The sequence below is a fragment of the Enhydra lutris genome, unplaced genomic scaffold, assembly GCF_002288905.1.
Source record: "Enhydra lutris kenyoni isolate GAN:26980312 unplaced genomic scaffold, ASM228890v2 scaffoldscaffold29, whole genome shotgun sequence".
In the NCBI taxonomy this organism is placed as follows: Eukaryota; Metazoa; Chordata; class Mammalia; order Carnivora; family Mustelidae; genus Enhydra; species Enhydra lutris.
The window spans coordinates 19,088,775-19,112,522 of record NW_019154113.1 but is presented as its reverse complement, the minus strand read 5'-3'; the positions used below and the strand labels follow the sequence as shown (position 1 = coordinate 19,112,522).

General features: G+C 49.3%; 1 protein-coding gene across 1 annotated transcript in view; it reads left to right on the top strand.

Annotated features, from left to right (window-relative positions):
- LOC111152572 (fibronectin type III and SPRY domain containing 2) overlaps positions 1 to 23,748 on the top strand; it is a 44,622-nt gene that overhangs the window by 8,025 nt on the left and 12,849 nt on the right. The window contains exons 3-9 of the mRNA XM_022511058.1: positions 13,560 to 14,187; positions 14,322 to 14,417; positions 15,978 to 16,208; positions 17,462 to 17,484; positions 18,619 to 18,740; positions 20,793 to 20,948; positions 23,162 to 23,296. Of these exons, the coding sequence (XP_022366766.1) occupies positions 13,597 to 14,187; positions 14,322 to 14,417; positions 15,978 to 16,208; positions 17,462 to 17,484; positions 18,619 to 18,740; positions 20,793 to 20,948; positions 23,162 to 23,296 (1,354 nt within the window). The 5' untranslated portion in view covers positions 13,560 to 13,596. The remainder of the gene's footprint in view (positions 1 to 13,559; positions 14,188 to 14,321; positions 14,418 to 15,977; positions 16,209 to 17,461; positions 17,485 to 18,618; positions 18,741 to 20,792; positions 20,949 to 23,161; positions 23,297 to 23,748) is intronic.

Here is a 23,748-nt window from a genome sequence, read left to right as displayed (position 1 = left end):
AGATTATTGGGGGTTTTTTGCTATTGTGTTGTACAAGTTCCTTACATATTTTGGATATCAACTATCATGTAAATAGTTTGCAAATATTTTCTCCTAGTTGCCTTCTCATTTGTTGATTGTTTCTTTTGCAGTGGAGTTATTTTTAGTTCGATGGTCTCCCACGTGTTTATTTTTGCTCTCATGGCTTGTCTTTTCGGCGTCACATCCAGAGCGTTGTTGCCAAGACCGATGTCGAGGACCTTTTTCCCTTGTTTTCTTCTAGGAGTTCTTCGGTTTCATATCTTACATTTAAGCCTTTAATCTACATCTTGAGTTAGTTTGGGGAAGGTTAATATAGGTTAAAATAGGGGCCTGGTTTTATTTTTTTGCATGTGATTATCCAGTTTTCCCAGCACTATGTCATGAAGAGACCGTCCTTTCCCACAACGGGGTCGTTCTGATTAGCTAGCTGGCCACACTTGCAGGAGAGCAAAGGCTGTACTCAGAGCCCCTTAGGACAGAAGGCTTTGACTGTGTTGTTGACCAGTAAGGGATGTGGGGGTCACAGGCTGGATCAGGGCAGGGGAGAAGGCAAAGTGGCGTTTCCCCAGCTGAGTGGCCCCTTTGGCCTCACGAACCACGGAAGAGAGACGTGAGCTGAGGTGGGGATGTTGCACATGTACTCGGGAGTGTCTTGCAATCCTTTGGGTCTGGTACGTGTGTGGGGCTGTAGAGGGAAGGTTTCTTGGTCCATCTCAATGCCGGTTTTGCTGGGATGCAGACCCATCGTAGGGAGCTGGGTCCTACTTCACCTGAAGCTACGCTTCCCCATCCCTAAAACATCCTACGTTGTGATGAGGTGCCAGGACTGCCCCAGCCAGAGTCTAACGGTGGGCAGGGCTCTTACAAGTAACCCCAAAGAACATCCAGGCTCTGGGATCTTCATAAATCGCAGGTGCTAGGGAGACCCCAAAGCTGCTTGCTTTGTGATGCTGCCTCTGGGAGCAACCTTTATTCACCCCCTCCTCCAGCCTGGGCATAGACCAGGTTCCCATGGACCTGCTGGTGGACCAGGGCACAGTGGAGCTAGTACCTCGAGCCTCAGTCCTGCGTGGTCATGGCCATGGACTCAGCCTTGCCACACATTACTGATTCTCACCACTGTCGTCCGTGTAAAGAGTTTCAGAGCCTTCAAGAATGGGACCGAAGTGTTCCTGAACCCTGATGTGATGTGCCCTGTCTTGGAGGCTGGGGAGGAAAGTTTCCTTATGGATCCAGACCCCAGAAGCCAGTTGCTTGCCTGGTATGCGGCGAGGGGTGTTGTCTCTGTCGCTCCTGGCCACTGGGAGTCCGCCGCTCTGGCTGGTGCTGCCTGGGGAAGTGAAACAAGAGCATCCTGTGCGGACTTCAGAGCAGGGCAGGCAAGAGGAGAGAGTCCCAGGGACTCCCCAGGGCAGAGCCTGAGTCGTCCATTCCCACTGTCCCCCCACACGCAGAGAAGGCCAGTCAGTGGCTGTGTTTTGTCTTGCCGTCAGCACGAGCTGAGGTGAGCCCATGAGGGGGTGTGAGGGACCCCCAAGGAGGGTTATTGCCCCGATTAAGTTGGAAGAATGACATTTGGGACAGAGCCCAGATGAAGAGAGGTGGCTGAGGGCTTCCCCAGGTTAAGGGTAGAGTGGGTCTCCATCCCTGGAATCCAGAATCTACTATGAGTCTTCCCGAAGTAAGGCCAGATGGGGGATGGGGGTCAGTCCTCTGTGCTCCTAACTGCCCCCCCTTAGCCTTTCCTTGTGCTCATAGGACAGAACTGGGGGGCGGGGGTTAGGCAGCAAGAGGAACCTGGCAGCGAGCTCCGACAGTGAGAAGGAAGGGCTGGGCCACAAGGGCAAAGGGCACTCTCTGACCAGCCCTGAACATGGGCCAAGTTCTTTTCCCTGACAGCATAGGTGGGACAGCTGAGTGATCCTTGGTCTCTGCAGATAGAGCAGACGAAAAGATACGAAACCTAAGGCCTGTAGCGGAATGTGCAGGGAGGGGCTCGGGACCCAATCAGTGGCATTAAAGGCAGAGCACAGAGAAAGCGAGTTCTCCAAAAGGGTGCCAAGTCCCTGGGACTTCAGGCATCTGCCGGCGTGGCCTGTGGGGGTGATCACAGGCTCGTGGCTTAGGAGATAGCGTGTGTGTTGTCACGTCCCACATCAGAGTGGAGAAAGTGAGAGGCAATGAGCTTCATCTGGTGGTGTTAGATGTGGGAGAATGAGAATGTTCAGGAAGGCTGCGGCTTCTCTAAATTCTGCCTGTGCTTGGAGCAGAGGTCGGGGCCAGAGACAAGGATTTGGGCCACTGGCAGAGAGGGGGCCGTGGAGCCACGAGAGTGGAGCCATGAGAGTGGAGCCACAAGAATGGACGGGATCACCTGGGTCATGTGGAGAGGGAAGAGGGGAGCAGGAATGGAAGCCTGGGAAAGGCTGTTGTGAGGAGCAGCCCAGTGGGGGACCGTCCCGAGAGCAGGCTGAGCGGGGTCAGCAGGATCAAAAGTCACAGAACAGCCAGCAGAGCATGGGCCAGTGTCTGTGGATTTCATAATTAGGCCAGCAGAAAATGCTGTATTTTTTAAAAGGCAATCAAAACCAGAGAAAATGGAAAGAAACATGAATGGCATTTTTTACATAGCTTTGGGGTAGTTATTGAAAGGATAGTCTATCAGCAGCGAGGAGTCCCTCACTGCAGAAGGACCAGCACTGTGGGTCAGGGAGGCGCTGCCCCTGACTCCAAGGTGTTAGACAGACAGCTGTCTGCTGGCTCTGATCCCACAGTGGAAACTAGGGCGGGGGGCTGTTTGAATCATACTGATAGAAGGGCACCTGGGTGGCTCAGTGGTTAAGCTTCTGCCTTCAGCTCAGGTCATGATCTCAGGGTCCTGGGATCGAGTCCCACATCAGGCTGTCTGCTTGGCAGGGAGCCTGCTTCCCCTCTCTCTCTGTCTGTCTCTCTGCTACTTGTGATCTCTCTCTCTGTCAAATAAAAAAAAAATTTTTTTGAATCATACTGATCGTTATGGTGGGGGGTGGGGGAATGCTAAACTCGGTCTTTCCATTTTTTTAATTTTGTTATTTTCCTCCAAAATGTATTGCATATGTACCATGTTGGAATGGTTTAGTAATAGTATTTTTCAGTTTTTACTTTTTTAAAGATTTTATTTATTTATTAGAGAGAGAGAGAGTATAGGTAGGGGGAGAGGCAGAGGGAGAAGGACAAGCAGACTCCCCACTGAGCAGGGAGGCTGATGATACGTGGCTCCATCCCAGGACCCCAGGATCATGACCTGAAATTAAGGCAGTTGCTTTAACTGACTAAGCTTCCCAGGTGCCCCAGTAATGGTGGTTTTTTAAAAAAGCATTAGGTTTACCAGAATTCATTGTTAAAGGGGGCATTAGGAACTGGATTGTGGGGTTACTTACACAACTTGAGAAATTTACTAAAAACTGTTGAATCATGCACCTAAAACAGGTGAATTTTATGGTATATAAATTATAATTCAATAAAGTTATTTTCAAAAGAGATTAGTTAGTAAGTTAAGCAGTTCACAGAATTCCTGGTTTTATGTAGGAATGCGTTTTTGAGAAAGACTTGTGCAAGCTAATTAGAATGGTAGAACAGTTCAGTGGGTAGAAATTTCAGTCAATATTTGGACATCAACTGCACCTATTGTGACTTGTACAGTTAAACAAAATAAAATAATAATAACAACTCGTTCTCTAAACCAAAAAGGTCATTCTAAGGGGTGCCTGGGTGGATCAGTCAATTGGATGACTGATTCCTGATCTCAGCTTAGGTCATGATCTCGGGGTTCTGGAATCAAGCCCTGCATTGGGCTCTGCACGCAGTGGGGAGTCTGCTTGAGATTCTCTCCCTCCCCTTCTCCCTCTGCCCCTCCCCCTGCTTGTGCATGCTCTCTCTCTCTAATAAATAAATAAATCTTTAAAACAAAAAAAAGGTCATCCTTTTTTGTGTATGGATTAGTGGTCTTCAATTTTTTTTGGCTCATGACCTCCCTTAGAAACTTTATATTATCTAAAAATTTTTATCAAGTTTAAATAACCTTGTATTAAGTGATAGTTTCTCAGACATGATACCAGAAATACAAGCTAAAAGAAAAAATATAGATAAATTGGACAACATCCAAATTAAAAACTTCTGTGCTTCTAAAGGACACCTTCAAGAAAGTGAAAAGATAATTTACAGAGTGGGAGAAAATATTTGCAAATCAAACATCTGATAAAGGACTTATATCCAGAATATATAAAGAACTCTGACAATTCAACAATAAAAAGGGGCGCCTGGGTGGCTCCATCAGTTAAACATCTGCCTGCAGCTGAGATCTTGATCCAGGGTCCTGGGATCGAGACCTGAGTCAGGCTTCCTGCTCAACAGGGAGCCTGCTTCTCCCTCTATGTCTGGCCATTCCCCTGCGTGTGCTCATGCTCTCTCTCAAGTAAATAAAAAAATGAAAAATAAAAAATAAAACTCAACAATAAATGGATAGATAACCCAATTTGAAAATGGATGTATTAAAGTTTTCCAAAGAAACTGAATCCAGTAAGGGGGAGTGGGGTACATGTATGTGTATAAAGAATATGAGAGAGACATGTATCTTAAGGGATGAGCTCATGCAGTTATGGACACTGGCAAGTGCAAAACCTGCAGGGTGGGTCAGCCTTCTGGAGACCTAGGCGAGAGCCAGCACTGCAGTTCAAGTCTGAAGGCCACGTGCTGGTAGAATTCCTTCTTGCTTAAGGCAGAGCCACCTTTGTTCTGTTCAGCTCTACGACTGATTGGAAGGACCCAGTGACGTTACAGAGGACAATCTGATCTACCCCAAGTCCACCAACTTAAAAGTCAATCTCATCCAAATGACCACCTCACAGAAACATTCGAAATAATATTTGACTAAATATTTGAACACCATGGCCCAGCCAAGTGGACCCATAAAATTAACGATCACAATGGACAAAGGAGTTGCATAAACATTTCTTCAAAGTTAACATACAAATGCCAATAAGCGAACCAAAAGATGCCCTGTATCATTATCCATATGCAAAATGCAAATCAAAACCACAATGGGCTGTCACTTCACATCGATTGGGATGGCTCCAGTCAGAAAGCTGGACAATAACAAGTATTGCATGGGACATGGAGAAATTGGAGCCCTCCTCCTCGACTTGTGGGAAAGCAAAATGGCGCAGCCACTTTAGAAGAGAGTTTGGCAGTTGCTCACAAGGTTAAATGTAATTACCACATGGCCCAGCGATTGCACTCATCAGAGTACACCCAAGAGAAATGAGGACCTGTGTCCACACAGAAACTTGTACATGAACATTCACAGCAGCATTGTTCATAACAGTCAAAAAGTGGAAACAACCCAGATATCCATCAGTTGGATACGTTATCTGTAACATAAAGGAAATATGTTATATTCCTACACTGGAATATTATTTGGCTGTAAAAAGGATGCGTCGTACCACATGGATGAACCTTGAAAATATTATGTTCAATGGCAAAAAGCTAAACACCTAAGACCACACATTGTATGACTATTGTATGATTCCATGTATATGAAATGTCCAGAATGAGCAAATAGAGACGAAAAGTAGATGGTCATTATCAGGGGCTGGGGGAGTGATTGCCAATGAGTATGTGGTTTTGGGAGGTGATGAGTGTTCTGGAATTGGATATCAGCGATGAGCCCATAACTCCACATTTATTAAAATATTACATTGTACACTTTTTTAAAAAAGATTTATTTATTTGGGGAAGGGAGCAGGCAAGTTGGGGGAGGGGCAGAGGGAGAGAATCTTCAAGCAGACTCCCTACTGAGCATGGATCCCAGTGCGGGGGCTCAATCTCATGACTCTGAGATCATAGCCTGAGCCAAAAGCAAGAGTATGACTTAACCAACTGAGCCAACCAGGCATCTCTAAATTGTACACTTTAAAAGTGGAACCTTATGGTGTGTAAATTATATCTTAAGCCATTATTTTAAAAAGTATGAATAGTTTTAAAAGATACACTTTCTGACATGCTATAAATGTTTACATTTCCAAATAAAACTATTTTATAACTCTTAAATTTATTTAATGGACTCTTAAATACTACCGCAGTTTGCTGCCCTTCATCTAGTGTGCTAAAAAATGCAACAAAAGCTCTTATGGGGCACCTGCGTGGCTCCATTGGTTGAGAATCCACTCTTGGTTCAGCTCAGGTCGTGATCTCAGGGTCGTGAGGTTGAGTCTCGTGTCAGGCTCTACGCTCAGCATCAAGTCTGCTTAGGATTCTCTCTCCCCCTCTCTCTTCCCCTCCCACTCATTCCACTCTCTCTCTCTCAAATATATAAATCTTAAAAAAAAACAACAACAACAACTCTTTTAGGGGCGCCTGGGTGGCTCAGTCAGTTAAGTGTCTGCCTTCAGCTCAGGTCATGATCCCAGGGTCCTGGGATCAAGCCCTGCTTCGGGCTCCCTGCTCAGCAGAGAGCCTGCTTCTCCCTCTCTTTCTGCCTGCTGTTCTGCCTACTTGTGTGCTCTCTCTCTCTCTCTCTCTCTCTCTCTCTCTAAGAAATAAATAAATAAACCTTTAAAAAAAAACCCTTTATAACATTAGAAATTTTACCTTGTTCCCTTTTTCTTCTTGAGCTTGTGTTTACATTTAACTTTTCAGAAGAGAAGTTTTAGAGTTTTGTCCTAATGTATTGTTTTTCTATATTTAGAAAGTCTTTTATTGATCATCTCTGAGACTTCTCTACAAAAAAAAAATACATGCATGGGATTTAAATTTTTTTATTTTCCTGGAACCATAAGGCTCTAAATGGTAACCTCTTTTTAATTCTGGATTAATTTATCAATACTATTTGTAGGCACATATGAGCAAAACAACATACATTACTAATTTTGACAAATGTTAAACAAAACAAATGTGAAATGGAAATGAATCTCTTGGTGAGCTGGGTAGGGCTTTTCTTTTTTTAAAAAAGTTAATTCAAATTTTCATGTATGAATTATTACATGCAGTTACAAATTATATTATTATAGCACTATCATTCAACTCTTTGAACTCTTTCCGAAATGTATGCCAAAAATTACATAGTCATCTATTGTGAAAAATCATTTTTAGTCATACGTCAGCTGACGCTTGATTAGATCCTCCTTCAGTTTTGTTGAAAGCAAAGAATTGGAAACCACTTAGCTTACAAAAGAATGTTTCTTTTCCTCCCCTTGGCTGCTCTCCTGACCCACGCAAACTGTGCAGGATGATAAATGGTTATTATTTGTTGTGGAGCAAATAATACACTGTTCCTTCTCTCCACCTGGCCGTCCCCTCCTGCTCCCATTCCCTCCCACTCCTTTTGTCTCATTCCGGTTCCTGCAAGGGGTAGCACTTATACCATCGATCTTCAGACTACAACATCTGTACATAAAGATTTTCCAAGGGATATGTGGATGGGGATAATTTTAAGAGTATTAGATTCCAGATGCTTAACATAATACTGAATCTTGCCCAGAGCTGCTCTCTCCTGAAATGAGCCAGTGGTTGAGGCTTCAGGCAGGTTCTGTGTTCACAATATCCCTTCCTGTCTTTGTTACAAAAGTAAAACTGCACCCTCTCACTTTGAATATTACATTGCCCTGTAAGATTTCATGGCCTTGGAACTTAAAAACCTCTAGTGGGGGGCATCTGGGTGACTCAGTTGGTCTAGTGTTCAACTTTTGGTTTTGGCTTAGGTCCTGATCTCGGGGTCCTGGGGTCGAGCCCCCATGAGCCTGCTTGGATTCTCTCTCTCCCTCTGCCCCTCCCCAATTCATGGGTTCTTTCTCTCTCTCTCTCTCTCTCTCCCTCTCTCATAAATAGATAAATCTTTAAAAACATAAAATAAGTAATAACCTCCAGGCTGAGTGGAAGGACAATTTGAAGTATTGATATCAGTGTTACTAGAGATAAAGAGGAGCATTTTATAACAATAAAAGGGGTCAATCCATCAAGAATACATGGCAATTATAAATGTACATGCAGGGAGCCTGGGTGCCATGGGTGGTTGAGCATCTGACTCTTGGTTTAAGCTCAGGTCATGATCTTAGGGTCGTGAGATCAAGCCCCTTGTCAGGCTTCATGCTCAGCACAGAGTCTGCTCCTCTCCCCCACCTCTCTCTCTCTAAAATAAATAAATGAGTCTTAAAAATAAATGTATATGTACCTAACAACAGGGCACCAAAATACATGAAGCAAAAAGTGACATAAATGGAGAAAGAGACAACTCAACAATATCAGTTGGAGACCTCAGTACTCCACTTTTGATAACAGGATGACTAAGAAGAAAATAAATAAGGAAATAGGGACTCAAGTAACACTATAAACCAGCTGGACATCACAAACGTCTAGAAAACACTCGCCCCAACAACAGCGGAATACACATGCTTCTCTAGGCATATCGAACATCCTCCAGGATAAACCAAATGCTAAAACAAGCATCCATAAATTTAACAGGATAGAAATAATGCAAAAATATGTTATGACCACAATGAGATGCTATTAGAAGTCAATAACAGAGAAATTTGGGAAGTCACAAATATGTGGAAATTAAAAATACAGTCCTAAATAACCAACATATCAAAGAAGAAAGCAAAAGGGAAATTAGAAGATAATTCAAGGTGAATAAAAGTAAAAATAAAACATACCGAAAGTTTTGCCACATTATTGGGATGTGGCAAAAGTGGTGCTTAGAGGGAAATTTATAGTTATAAATACTTGTATTTAAAAAGAAGATCTTAAATCAACAACCTAACTTGCCACTTTAAAACACTGAGAAAAGAACAGCAAACTAAACAAAGCAAGTAGAAAGAAGGAAGTATTAAATATTATAGTGAAAATTAATGAAGAGGGGAATAGAAAAACAAATGAGAAAAATCCAAGAAAACCAAAAGCTACTTCCTTAAAGAGATCAGCAAAGCTGACAAGCTTTTACTTAGACTAATCAAGAGAAAAAGAGAGAAGACTCACATCACTAGAATCAGAAATGAAAGAGGGGACATTATTACCAAACTTCCAGAAATAAAAGTAATTAAAAAGAATACCATGAACAGTTGTATTCCAATAAATTAGATAAATGAAATGGACAAATTCTTGGAAAGACACAAACTACCAAAAGACTCAAGAAGAAATTGACAACTATTGGCCTATGTAAAATAGACTGAATTAATAATAAGGGGAAAACAATCACAAAGAAAAGCCCAGATAGCTTCACTAGTGAGTTACGAAACATTTAAAGAAGAATTAATGCCAAGTCTTCACAAGTTCTTCCAAAAAAAGTAGAAGAGAAGGAATATTTCCCAACTTACTCTGCAAGGCCATTATCTCCTTTACATCAAAGCCAGACAAAGACATTACAAGAAGAGAAAACTACAGGCTAATAGTTCTTAGAATATGAATGTAGAATTCCTCGAAAAATACCAGCAAACTGAATCTAGTAATATATGTATATATAAAAAACATCATGACCAAGTGGGATTTATCCCAGGAATGCAAGGTTGGCTTAACCTCAGAGTTGGCAACAAGTTCTTAGATACGACACCAAAAGCACAAGTAACAAAAGAAAAAATTAATTAGACTTCATCAAATTTAAAAACTTTTGTGCTTCAGAGGACACCATCTATAAAGAGGGAAGTGCCTGTCTGGCTCATTTGGTAGAGTGTGTGATTCTTGATCTTGGGATCATGAATTCAAGCCCGCGATTGAGTGTGGAGCCTAAGTATTTTTTTAAAAAATTTAAAAATGGGGGCATGTGGGTCACTGAGTTGGTTAAGCATTTGCCTTCAGCTTGGGTCATGATCCTGGGGTCCTGGGATTGAGCCCTGCATCAGGCTTCCTGCTCAGTGGGGAGTCAGCTTCTCCCTTTCCCTCAGCCTGCTGTTCCACCTGCTTATGCTCTCTCTCTCTGTGTCAAATAAATAAAATCTTTTTTTTTTTTTTTAAGATTTTGTTTATTTAGTTGACAGAGAGAGACACAGCGGGAGAGGGAACGCAAGCAGGGGGAGTGGGAAAAGGAGAAGCAGGCTTCCCGCTGAGCAGGGAGCCCAATGCAGGGCTGGATCCCAGGATGTGGGATCTGTCTGAAGGCAGACACTTAACGACTGATCCACCCAGGCGCCCCAAATAAATAAAATATTTTAAAAATAATAATAATAAAGTGGAAAGACAACCTACAAGATGGGAGAAAATATTTGCAAATTATGTGTCTGATAATGGACTATCTCGAGAATACATAAAGAAATTTTACAAATAACCCAGTTAAAAATAGGCAGACTATTTCAATAGATAGTTCTCCTAAGAAGACATACAAATGGCCAGTAAATGCATGGAAAAAATACCTGATATCAATCTTCATCAGGGAGATGCAAATCAAAACCACAATGACATACTATTTCACACCCTCCGGGATGGCTATAATCAAAAAGTCAGATAATAGCAAGTGTTGACAGGGCTGTGGTAGAATCCGAGCCTTCGTACACTGCTCGTAGGAATGTAAAACGGCCCGGCCACTTTGGAAAATGGTCAGGTAGTTCCTCAGACAGTTAAACGTAGGGTTACCCTATGATCCAGCAACCCCACTTTTAGGTATTTACCCAAGAGAGATGAAAACCCAAGCCACACGAAAACCTGTACACAAACATTTTAGCAGCATTATTTGTGATAGTCAAAGGGTGAAAACAACCCAAATGAAAAGGGAAACATACAGGGGTGCTGGGCAGTGCTGTGGGTTGAGTATCCAACTCTTGGTTTTGGCTCAGATGGTGATCTCAGGGTCATGAGATTGACCGCATTGGGCTCCACGCTCAGTGGGGAGTCTGCTTAAGTTTCTCTCTCCCTCTGCCCCTTCCTGCCACACACTTTCTCTCTTGCTTTTGGCTCAGGTCATAATCTCAGGGTCGTGAGATCGAGCCCCACATTGGGCACCATGATCAGCAGGGAGTCTCCTTGAAGATTCTCTCCCTCTGCCCCTCCCCTCACTTGTGTGCTCCCTCCCTTCTCCCTCTCTCTCTCAAATAAATAAATCTTTAAAAAACAGGGAAATGTGCAAATAAGCTGATGAAGGGTTAATAAAACACAATGTGCCCACACAATAGAACGTTATCTAGCTCTAAAAAGCAGTGAGTACTGACACACGCTATAACATGGGTGAGTCTTGAAATCATTGTTATGAACGGAGCCAGTCCCAAAGGACAGTATATTATATGATCCCACTAATGTGATTCCATTATATGAACCCAGTATATGATTCTATTTATAGTCAATAGAGACAAAGTAGATTAGCAGTTGCTTAGGGCTGGTGGAAATGAGGGGATGTGGGTGGTGAGAGCTGAAGAGTACAGTGATTCTTTGTGAGGGGATGAAAATGGCCTAAAATGGACTGTGGTCATTAGTGCTCATTTCGCGAATATACCAAAAGCCCTTGAAGTATGCACTTCTGACAGGAGCATTGTATGGTGTGTGACTCCTGTATCCGTAAAACTATCATAAAGGACAGTCTGACATAACGGCAGTTGTGTTCCCAGAAGAAAGCAGGGACTGTGGAGTCCAGCAGACTGAGTAAGCCACGTCCTCCAGGAGGCAGGCACCAAATAGGACTCGATACACAAGGATTTTAGTAGGGCAAGCCCGTGTCCGAGATGAAATGGGGAAGGAGATGGGAGAGGCTGAGAGAACCGTCAGCCCGTGATGCAGCCCGGCCCCGAGTGAGGGAGGGAAGGATGGTTTGGAGCAGTCACCCCAGCCTGCCGCACACCCTAAAAAAGGCTTAGCAAGGCTGTCAGGGAGCCCTCCGGCCAAAATCTGCCCTCAGAGGAGTTCCATGTCAAACCGATCTGCCTTAGTGTCCCTGCTGTACTCTGTCGCTGGATGGAGATGCCCGTGCGAAGTGTGTCCTCCGTGCAGTGAGATGACGTTTTCAGAGCGCAGCTGGACACCCAGTCACTTCAGCTCCCTATAGCCAGACATCCGTCAGGCACAGTCTCAGGGCCGCCACACAGACTAAGGTTCAAATCCCAGCCCAACAACTTCCTCAGCACAGGACCTTGCTCCAGATAGCCTGTCTGAGCCACAGTTTTGTCATCTGTAAAATGGGGGTAATTGCAGTGCCCACCACACGGGTATGCCTGTAACCTGCCGAGCCCGGAGGAAGCGCGTAGTAAGTGCTCAGTAAGTAGTAGCCACTCCCTATGTCGTATTTACTACTTCTACCGTTTGTTATTTCTTTCTAGATTTTACGTACCGCCATTAAAGTGTAAGCATCGCAGTCTCTGTAGAATGAGTATTCTGTTTATTTTACTTAATATCATACCGTAAGTCTTTCCCAAGTTATCATTTGCTCTCCCTAATATTTTAAAGTCTGCGTTGCGTTCTATAGAGTATGCATATCCTAGTTGAGTTAACCGTTCTCCTAATCACTAGGGTTTTACTTATTTTTTTTCTGTCATAAACATTTTTATGGACACCGGGTGGCGCGGTGGGGTGAGTGTCCAACTGTTGATTTTGGCTCAGGTCACGATCTCGGGGTTGGGAGACTGAGCCCCGTGTTGGGCTCGGTGCTGGGCGTGGAGCCAGCTCCAGATTCTTTCTCTGCCTCTCCCTCTGCCCCTCCCTCTAAAAATATTTGCGGTGGGTATTTTTATAGAAACATTTCCCCCCTGTATTGGATATTTCCCTTCGGGATCCTGATGAGAATTACTAGCTCAAAGATTGGGGACATTGTTAAGGCTCCTGGTCCATGCTACCCAGTTTGCCCTCCGGAAAGGCGGGGCTCGTGTGCGCTCCGTTCCGAGAGCCCTCCCGTGGCTGGGCCCTACCCAGCCTTGGGGAATCGTGTATTTTAAAATATTTGCTTACTGGGAAGGCAAAATGGCATCTTACTTATTTGTTCTCTGTCACTTATAAGGGTGGACCATTTCCCAAATGGTTTTGCCCAAGTGATTACTTCGTGGATTGTTCTTGCACACTAATTTATTGCGATCTTAGTTTTTTTCCACCAATTTATACTGTATGTTTAGTAATTCTTGTGGAGACACTTCCCATTATTTGGCCTCTGTTTATTTGAGTCAAGAGGGACCTATTGAGGGCGCCTGGGTGGCTCAGTGGGTTAAGCCGCTGCCTTTGGCTCAGGTCATGATCTCGGGGTCCTGGGATCGAGTCCCGCATCGGGCTCTCTGCTCAGCAGGGAGCCTGCTTCCCTTCCTCTCTCTCTGCCTGCCTCTCTGCCTACTTGTGCTCTCTCTGTCAAATAAATAAATAAAATCTTTAAAAAAAAAAAAAAAGAGGGACCTATTGACCTTTCTCTGGTAATTTCTGGCCCCCTTTAAGCTTAGAAAGCCCCTCCTTCCTGTGTCAACCGCTCTTCCTGGATGATTCAAAGTAAAACTGCAGCTGAGCTGCTCGGGCGATGTTTTAAACATTGTGAGTGAGTGGAGCAAATCCAACGGCCGTTCACTGGGATGGCCTTCTCGTAAGCGGGGTCCCTCCCTCTCCCTGTGTCCTAGGAGCCGCGTCGGAGGAGCCCAAAGGTGCAGAAGCGCCATGGACGGGAAGGCTGCGGGGGCTTCCTCGGACTTCCACTTCTATCCCATGGATCTGTATGACCCCGAGGACCGGCTGCACCCCTTCCCAGAAGGGGCCACGCGGACAGGAAGGGAAGTCTACGCCGAGATGGCCGAGGGGGCCGGCGAGCCTGGCGGCGCGGCCCTGGGAAAGGCCCCAAGAGCCCTGGAGGAGGAGGTGGACGAGCTGGTGCATCTGTACGCCCTCGGGGGTGCAGGCGAGTGGGGCTCCGAGCTGGCAGACGGGAGCGCGCCCTGCACGGAGGTTCCGGAGCAGCTGCCGCTCGGGGCGCAGAGGGACTGGCGACGGGGGCCTGAGGCCGGGGAGCGCGGCTGCACGGGCTGGGGCACCGCCGGCCCGGGCCGGGACCTGCCAGAGGCCTACAGGTACGTGCACGGCCGGGCCAGCGAGGAGTATGAGTGCTACGTCATCCCCGAGGAGGAGGACGAGGACGAGGCCACCCTGGTCTTCTGCGTCACCTGCAAGGCTCCGGTAAGGGCACTGGAGGTTTCGGACGAGCACCGGGAACACGAGGTGACGGCCCTTGACAAGGCCCTGGAGAGTGCCAAGGTAAGCGGGTGGCCTCCGTGGCTCCGTGGCTCCGGCCTGCGTACCCCGAGTGGGCAGGCAGGGGCTGAAGGGAAAAGGCCTGCTCGGGAAGAGCGAAGAGCACTAAGGGCTCCTTGCCATCCTCTGTTTGCCAGGATGAAATTCACAAAAACATGTTCAAACTGGAAAAGCAGATTCTTGAGATGGAGAATTTTGCAAATCATTTGGAGGAGGTTTTCATCACAGTGGAGGTAAGAGCAGGTGTGGGGAAGCGGTCTCCAGTACACATGTGCCACAGGTGGCTGGGTCAGCGGCTGTGACCCCTGCCAGTCCCGGAATCTGCGCCGACTTCCCGCCCTGTCCTCCCAGGGCACGTTGGGGATGTACCTCATGGAGCCCCTTACCTGTCCGCCTTCCCTCCCAAACCTCAAGCTCTCCTCTGTCTGTCTGGCCTCTGCTGTGCTAGGAGGTTGGGCTCTTCCATGGCCCAGCCTTGAGCAGGCGTTGCAAGACACCCATCCCCCCTGGTTCGTGCCCCCAATTCTTATCTGTGTCTCGTAAGATGACTACACATCCGTGCCTGCCACCAAACATGTCACAGTCCCCTGCGTGAGCCCATTAGGTATCTACCACACCACAGGGATGCCAGCACCCAGCCTCCCCAGCCAGGGAAGGTGTGCCACGACCAGGAGGAGGCTCTCCACCCCCCTCTCTTCCTACGCTGCTCTGCTACTGTTCACAACACAGCCTCGGGCGGTAGCCACAGAGCGCTTCGGGTGGATTAGCCAAGCCCCAGGCCCCTCTCCCATGAAGCTGGAACGTCTTCCCCCCCGCTCCTGAGCGGGAAGAGGACTATTGCACTCCTCCCCCACGCAGGGCACAGGCAAGGCTCGAGCGTAAGGTCGAGGTGGGAGGGAGACGTGTGCGACACCCTAGACGGACTCCTTACACTTGCATGGGCAGCTCGCCCTCAGACCAAAGCTGGTCCCCCCCAGCGAGGGCTCTTTTACCCAGTTTCTCACAACAGCACTGGGGCCATCGCGAGCAAGTGCTGTGCTCCTGGAAGACGCTCGGCAAGTGCTCCCCGAGCCAGTCCTGAGAGCCTCTTCTTGGGAAACGTCTCTGTTGTCTGGTGAGGCTGGCGTCCGTCAGAAGCCACAGCTCTCTTGGCCTTCCAGCCCGAGCGGGACGGCCGGTGGTTGACAGGCGTGTGTGAACGTGACTCTGCTGTGCCCCCAGACTCAGTACCGCCCTCCTGTACTCCCCCGCCTACCGGACAGCACCGTCCCGCCGCAGCCCTTCCTCCCCTTCCCCGTCAGCAGTCTCTGAGGTGATGTGAGGGTCCGTGTGATCCTGGCATTTGTGCGATGCGAGCGTCAGGGAAAGGAGGTGACTGTCATGAGACGTTGGGGGCTCAGGAGGGAAAGCTAGGTGGGCATATCCCAGGGCGAACATCTCCATGTTAAGGTCCAAGGATGCAGCGGCAGGCTGACACCTCACTGACCACCTTCCGAGGTTGCAGTGGCCACAGTGGAGGGAGGCGGCTTGGGGTGAGGGCGCAGCGGGAGGGGTGCGAGATGCTTCTAGGAGAGAACACCGCGCTCCTCACCAAGATTATCCCCGGGGCTCTAGCCGCCGACTCCTGGTCCTAGCTCCCGCGACGCCCCCTGCCCAGCACCCCGGCCAGAGATGACCAGACGGGGGGAGGTGACTGCGGCAGCTCCGGGTGGGTACGTTTCCATGCCCCGGTGGCTCTGTAGCGGACGCGGCACGTCCACTGAGATGATGGCTGACGTCCACCCGTCTTGCAGGAGAACTTCGGGAGACAAGAACAAAACTTTGAGTCACATTACAATGAGATCTTGGAAACACTCGCTCAAAAATATGAAGAAAAAATACAAGCTCTGGGGGAGAAAAAGAAAGCCAAGTTGGAAGCCTTGTATGGACAGCTGGTCAGCTGTGGGGAAAACCTCGACACCTGTAAGGAGCTCATGGAAACCATTGAGGAGATGTGCCATGAGGAGAAGGTTGACTTCATCAAGGTCAGTCGTGAGGTGACATGAGGTCACAAACCCAAGGGACAGCATGGCTGGGGCGGGTTAGAGTGTCCCCTCTCTGCCTGGAGGCGTTGATGTTGACCACCATGGCCAGCCTCCGTTTGGTTCCCGGATGTTCATGATGGCGGGACGGTCACCCACGTTCCTGCACAGCTTTGCCGTGAGAGGCTGAGCAGACTCGAACATGGCTGAGCCCTTCCCTCCACAGTGGCTATGGCCTCCACCAGCCTCAGTTCCTCTCTCCTGAAGACCCGTCCCCTCGCCGGGGAGCTGGGCAACGTCAGCCTCTAAGAGTTTTTCTCGTCAGCTCAGGTGTTGGAGCCCCGGGGAGGAGGTTGTCCAGGCTAAAAAGGCACTTCCAGCTCTCCAGTTAAAAGGGCACCAATTTTAAATCTTTATAAACACAAACACACACACACATCAACTTTTCTATTTCCTTGAAACCAGTTAAATCTGATCTCAAGGCCCCATGCCCTTGGGCTGTGGAAATTTTAATGTCAGTCAGAGGTGGGGTCCCCTTTCTTCACATGACCCCACGGGAATCTGGGGCAGTTGTGGTGTCTGGGATGAGGGGCGGGGAAGGGGGGCCTTCAGCCGCCGGAGCTTCCCAAATGCCAAATGCGCCTCCACACTGACCCCGTGGGGGTCCCTCCAAGCCCAGCAGCACTTCCTTCCTGCTGGGGCTGGCCCTCGTGCTCCTGTTCGGGGCAAGGGACCTGCGACAGAAGCTGGAAAGCAAGTTGGCAGGCTCCGTGAGAGCCCCCGATACGCAGACCTCTGGTATCCACTGGTCCCACAATGTCGCTGCGTCTCAGAGACACAATCCCGAACGTGCAGGACGTGGCACGTGCGACAGCGTTCTCACTGCTCTCTGTGACGCTGAAACCGCAGAAGCAGCCGAGCCGTCCATTAGCAGAGGCCTGCTGCGTTAGCAATGGAGATCCCCCCGGGGAACTGTTGGTCCGTCTGAAACTGGCGGAGCAGAAGGGAGCATCTGTAAGGGGGGCTGGGGGGCCGGGGCGGGGGTGCCGCGCTCACACAGCCTCCCCAGGAGCACCGGTCATCGGAGCCAGAGCACGGCCTCGGCGGGGTGGCCTCTTTGGAGTGGGGGGTACGACTGCTGCTTTTCTTTTTCCTCATTTCCGAGTTTTAAAATGTTTATATCATTATATAGTTCAAAAAAGAAATTTCTTTTCAGAATCAGTTGGATAATTTCTCCTTTTCCTCCTCCCTTTTAGGACGCTGTGGCCATGGCTGACAGGTAATACTTTTGTTCTGAAATGTATTTTCTTGTTCTGTTCCTGTCTCCTCTATTTATCCAGATAGACTCAGTTCCCCTTGGGCGTATGGTCCCAGTTTCTGCCCCAAGGTCAAATAGCAGTGACTTTGGAGATTCACTAGCTGTGAATCTCAGGACCCCAGGGCTGGAAGGGAGTGGGATGCCCAGGCCCGGCCAGCAAGCCCGTGGTCGGGTCTCCTCCCTGAGCCCCTCCTTTCACCAGGAGGAAGCAGGGACCAGTGTCCCCAGCACCCCCAGCTGTGCCAGCGCCCACACTGCGCTCCGCAGGAAGTGTGACATCGTGGAGTCAGACAGGCGTTCCCGTCTTGCTCCCCCCAGGGCCCTGGGCGAGTCCAGCCAGCCTAGGACCCACCTCCTTATCTGCAGGCAGGAAGAGTTTTATGGGAATTAAAGGAGACACCGTCTGTAAAGCAACATAGACGGTGAAGCTTGATAACGTAAGGGTTAAGAGAAGAGGTTCTGGCAAAGGTCAGACCTGGTTTCAGATTCTGCCCTTGCCCCTCACAAACCCCATGATCTCCAGGAGGCAGGAACGCTCGGGGCCCCGTCCGCGGACAGCAGGTTGAGTAGGCTTGGCCCCATGGAGAAGAAAGTCCAGAGTCTGCACACCTTGGGCCCTGGGGTGGCATGTGGGGCTGGAAGCTTCCAGGTCAGCATCTGCACGTGCCCCGCAGCTGAGCACCTCCGCCTCCCCTCAGATGCACACATCAGTCCCTGGAGGCCCCATTGGAGACCCCCGGGTCAGTCGCCAAAGCAGATGGCAGAAGGCAGCCGGCTGCATGTTAAAACAAAGATGTGGGGCGCCTGGGGGGCTCAGTGGGTTAAAGCCTCTGCTTTCAGCTCAGGTCATGATCTCAGGGTCCTGGGATCGAGCCCCACATCGGGCTCTCTGCTCAGCAGGGAGCCTGCTTCCCCCTCTCTCTCTCTGCCTGCCTCTCTGCCTACTTGTGATCTCTGTCTGTCAAATAAATAAATGATATATTAAAAAAAAATGTAAGAATTCAGCAAAGAGGCCCTTCTCGTGTGTCACTGGTGACCCAGCGCAGTGGACACTCCCTAAGGGGTGTGCCCCTTCGTTCTCATTCCTTCCAACAGACTTGGGAAATTCCTGAATACAGACACAGACGTGGAGATCGCTACACAGCCCGACTTTGAAGACCAGACTCTGGACTTCTCCGACGTGGAGCAGCTCATGTGCTCCCTTCACGCCCTTCCGGGTGCGTGCTTCCCTGTGCGTGCTTCCCGCGGGCTCCGCTCCCTGAGCTTTGAGTTAGACCTTTGACGGCTAAAAACAATCAAGATTTAGAAACAAGTATTCTTCCATTCTCATTTCACGTCTTCATGACGTGTAAGGGGGAGAGCAGAGGCTGACCTCCCCTAGGGTAAGCGCCTGCCTCACTTTCCAGGGAGCTAACATAGGCCCCAGGCAGCGTTGGGATGCTTTTACTCTGTAGTCTGCCCAGACTCTGCCTGCCTGAGTCAGTCCAAGTAAGTAGCCCAGATTTTATTTACTTAACTAGCACAGTAGCTGGGAGATGAGTTTTAGGATCCCATGGAGCGGGTGAGAATCCCAGGCCTGCCACTTCCTAGCTGTGTGTCTCTGGGCAACTTACCTACCTTCTCTGAGTCTTGGTTTCCTTGTCTGGGAAATGGACGTCATAATGCCTCCTGGGGCTTTGGTGACGGTTGCATGAGGTAATATGTGTAGGGCACGTCACATGGTACCAGATAGCTCTTAAGAATATTGTTGTAATTACTTATTTCTAAGAATAATATTGTAATTTAGCTTTTTTGTTTTGACTGCTTGCCTTCTCTTTCTCCCCAACACTCAACTATGCTATAAAAATGTTGTATGTATCATTTTGGGTTTTTCCTTTACATAGATTTTTTTGAAATAAGAAGTTAATTATTCTCTTTTGTAACCTGCTTTTTTAAAGCAAAACAATTATGACTGACATTTTCTTGTACTGATAAGTTCCCCTATAATATCGTTTTAATGGGTATATACCTTCATTTGTTTACTGAGTCCTCAACTAGATTGGATGCTGGGATGTTTCTAGGTTTTTCCCCATTAGAAACCACACTGTAATGGACATCCTTAATTATAAATCTTGGAGGCCCTCCTTAGACTCATGGCTCAAGGGGTGATTTCACCAAGCTGTGATGTCCATTGGATGATCTCTTCTAGGGATGGTGCTGCCCAAATCATCAGGCCCCAGCGTTTGGAAGGAAAGGCACAATCACCCCAGTCAGTGCTTGAGACACATGGACACCTCACCCCCCTAAGTCTGGGTCCCGTGCAGACCGTCCCCCTCCTGCCCACATCTGCAGTCTCCTGAGCGGGTTTCCAACCCCCGGGCCATCTCTCTTCTCACTGCAGGTCCTGCTCTACTTGCTCTGGGGCTGTCCCTGGCAGGATGTAGAAGGACCCTGCTGTCCATCCTGGACTTTGTCAGTTGGGGATACGGGTTCTTTCTCTTCCTCCCTCCTTTGTCATGTTAGGACCTTCCAGGCCCTGACCAGAGAGGAAAGGCTGAGCTGTGGCTGGGTAAATTCCTTGGTGTTTGGTTGTGCTCTTACCTGGACAGAGCAATGTCACCATCGGAAGCGAATGTTGTTGTACCAAGCCTGGGTTGGAGGGAGGTGCTGCCGTGGGAGAAGAATGATGGAGGAAAAACCAGGAGTGTTTCCTAGTGGCGTGTGAGTCTGGGGAGTAGGGAGGCTCAAGTACTAACCTGCAGAAAATGAACAAATTGACTCAGTAGACTAAAGACGATGGTTTTCCAAAGCACAGCGGCACCCAGCCCAGTCTTCTCTCGCTCTAGCAAATATGTGGCCGCTGGACCCGTCCCCAGAGAAAGCAGAGCTTCCCTGTTGAAGGGATTCTCTCTCTCCGTGGCTCACTTTGGGCTGCGGCCACACCCCTGTGGTCCTGGCTGTCTTGCTTCTTTGGATGGCGTGGAGGGGGTCAAGGACCCATGCCTAGGGCAGGTCTGGCAAACCGCACCCAGCCCGAGTCCCTGTCACAGGCCCCTCCGCCCCACGCTTGTGTGGCTCTGTCAGAGCAGGAATGGACGTGCTGGTTGTTGCTCGCAAGTTCAAGGTTGGGACGTTCAGGCTTCCCGACCGCGTCCAGTCTGGGCTGCTGCATCCGCTTCCAAAGCCTGAAGATCAGTCCGGGGACCAGTAGTCCCTTGGCGGGGGCCGTCCCCTCCCACCTCTGCGTAAGGCTCCTCACTTGTGTGTTTCTCTCCCTTGTCCTTGTCTAGCTCCTTCTGCTCCAGTGATAAACTCACAGGCCCCCAACTCTGCCACGGGGTCCTCTGTCCGAGTGTGCTGGAGCTTATACTCGGACGACACCGTGGAGAGCTATCAGCTTTCCTACCGGCCAGTGCGGGACAGCGCGCCCGGGAAGGACCAAGCAGGTGAGGCCCGTGCTCTGCAACGGCCGAGGGTGCTCAGAGGCCAGGCCCTGCCTTACGAACAGTCCGAGGGTGGAGGTGGGAGCGGTCTATACATCCAGCTGATGGGGGCTGTCGTGATCTAGGGGCTACCTAGAGAATGGGATGCAGGTGGGGAGCATGGCAGAAAGGGCCAGAAAGGCAGGTTGGCTGGGGCGAGTCACAAGGCCAGGCTAGGGCGTCTGGAATGTGGATAGAGCTGTCGGGCCAGAGCTGCCCCGGGGTTGACCCCCGGGCTGCACTGTGTGCAGGAAGGTGGGAACGCCCTCCCTGGAGGAGGCCCAGCTGGGCTGTCGGGGTTCTGATGGGCCCCATGTGAGCATGTGAGGGGAGGGTAGGCTGGCTCTTCTCAGAGCAGCCCTGTGTTGGTAGAGACCAGAAGGGTATCCCCCAGACCTCTGTGAGGGGTGAGGGGGACCACTGGTGCTCAGACCTGTGTTCTCAGACTGAGCAGGCTCCTGGGAACAGACCCTCGCCTCCGCTGTGGGCAGCCCACCCTCTTCCCAGGGAAACGCAGCTGGCTGGTGTGGGTCTAAGCCTGGGGTAGCTGCCGCCCCCTGCCCCATGTAACAGATAAACCATTTACCTGTTGAGAAGAGAGGGTCAGACATTAGAGGAGCCCCAGCTGAGCCCTTGGGGGAATCAGGGGACCACGGCTAGCCTGGCAGGGCCTATCCTGTGTGCATGGAGGCAGAGCGAGGTTGGGGGAGAGGGCCTTGGGGATTTCCAGTTTATGGATGTGGAGACCGAGACCCCGGGAGAAACGAGCTATCTGTGGGGACACATTGGGTGATCGCAGAACGAGGATAACAGTCAAGTGTGCAGGCTCCCCACACAGAGTTCTGTACCGGCCGGACAGGTGGAGGGTTCTAGGTGCCAAAAGCAAGGACAGTTTTTCTGCCCAGGGACCAGGAAGGAAGGGGAATTTTTTTTTTTAATTTAAACTCATAGAGTGTATTATATGTATTATATGTTAATATAAATTAATGTAGAATGTATTAGTTCCAGAGGCAGAGTTCAGTGTTTGATCATGTGTGCCCTCAATGCCCATCACCCGGCTACCCTATGCCCCCACCCCCGTCCCCTCCCGCAACCCTCAGTGTGTTTCCTAGAGTTCAGAATCTCCTATGGTCTGTCTGCCTCTCTGATTTCACCTTGTTTAATTTTTCCCTCTCTTCCCCAATGATCCTCTGTTTCTTAAATTCCGCGTATGAGTGAGATCATATGATAATTGTCTTTCTCTGACTGACTTCAGTTAGCATCATACCAGGAAGGGGAATTCTTAAGAAAAGGGAGTTTAAGTGATGCTGAGGGAGGTGAGGCTAAGGGGAGCTGAGGGTGGTCTGAGTAAAGACTAAAGAGAGGGCGAGCAGGGAAAGAGGAAGACTTTAGGAGGGATCAGGGACCAAGAAGCCAGACCTGGTTTAAGCCCAGCTCTTGTCATGAATCCTCCGTAATGGTACTCACGGCAGATGCACGGAGGAAGCCAGTGTGCGGGGCCGCTCCCGGCAATCTCTGAAGATCTTGTAAACAGACTGCTTTGTAATGAACTGATATCAGCGGGTGGTGTCATGCATTATCACTGCCTTCCCAGTCCGGGGAGGATTGGAGGTGTATCAGGTAGCTTTCGCTGTGTAACAATACCCTATCCCACCCTACTCCATGCATATATATACAACCTGTTGCTTAAAATGACAAACATTTATTATTTCTTGTAATTCTGTGAGTTGGCTGGATATTCTTCTGGTCTGGGCCAGCTTGGGTAGGGCCAGATGGTCTGGGATGGCCTCCCTTACAGATCTGGGGACGCAGCTGGGATGGATGGAGTAACTTGGATGGCACCCGGTCTCATCGTGCAGGAGGCTGGCTCGGGCTTGTTCGCGTGGAAATGGACGTGTCCCCAGCAGCAAGAAGACAAGCCCCCGTGCTCTGGCGTTCCTGGAGCCTCTCCCAGCATCCTGCTGGCTGCTGTCCCGTTGGCCGCAGCAAGTCCCGTGGCTGAGCCTGTCAAGAGCCGGCAGGGGAAACCGAACCACACGGCGGAAGAGTGCACATACGGGGATGCGGGGAATTGGGAGCCAATTCTGTAATCTACTATAGGGAGATTCAGCGCAACTAACTTGGAGCGACCTGGCCAATTTTAGAGTTGAATTCTTGCTTTTTTCTTTTCTTTTCAGTGTCTACAATGACTGTCAAGGAAACGTACTGCTCAGTGACAAATCTTGTGCCAAACACCCAGTATGAATTTTGGGTCACAGCTCAGAACAGGGCCGGCTCCAGCCCCACCAGTGAGCGTGCAGTGTACATGACAGGTAACGGGGCCCACTTGTGCCTGGAGCAGGACCTTGACCCCAGGGGACGCAGGAGTCCCAGCTTTCTAGCTGTGGCAGGACCCTCAACTTCGTTTGGCGGGACAGGAATACCTGTGTGTTTTTCTTTCACTGAATACACGAAATCTGTATTCCTAGTGTGGGAGGGACATTTGCTCAGAGTTGGTCTCAAAATATCAAAAAGCAATCACAGTGGCATAGAACCTTCCAATCTCCTTCTGCTCCTGGAATGTGGGAAAGGGATGCCCCGCGTCTGGGTCCGTCTGGGTGGCCACAACAGAACAGCATGGACCAAGGGGCTCATACACGACAGACATTACTGCTCAGGGCTGTGGAGGCTGGAGGGTCCGCGATCACGGAGCCAGTATATTCAGCGTCTGCTGAGAAGCCTTCCTGGTTCACAGACGGTAGGCTCAGTCCCGGCTGTGTCCTCA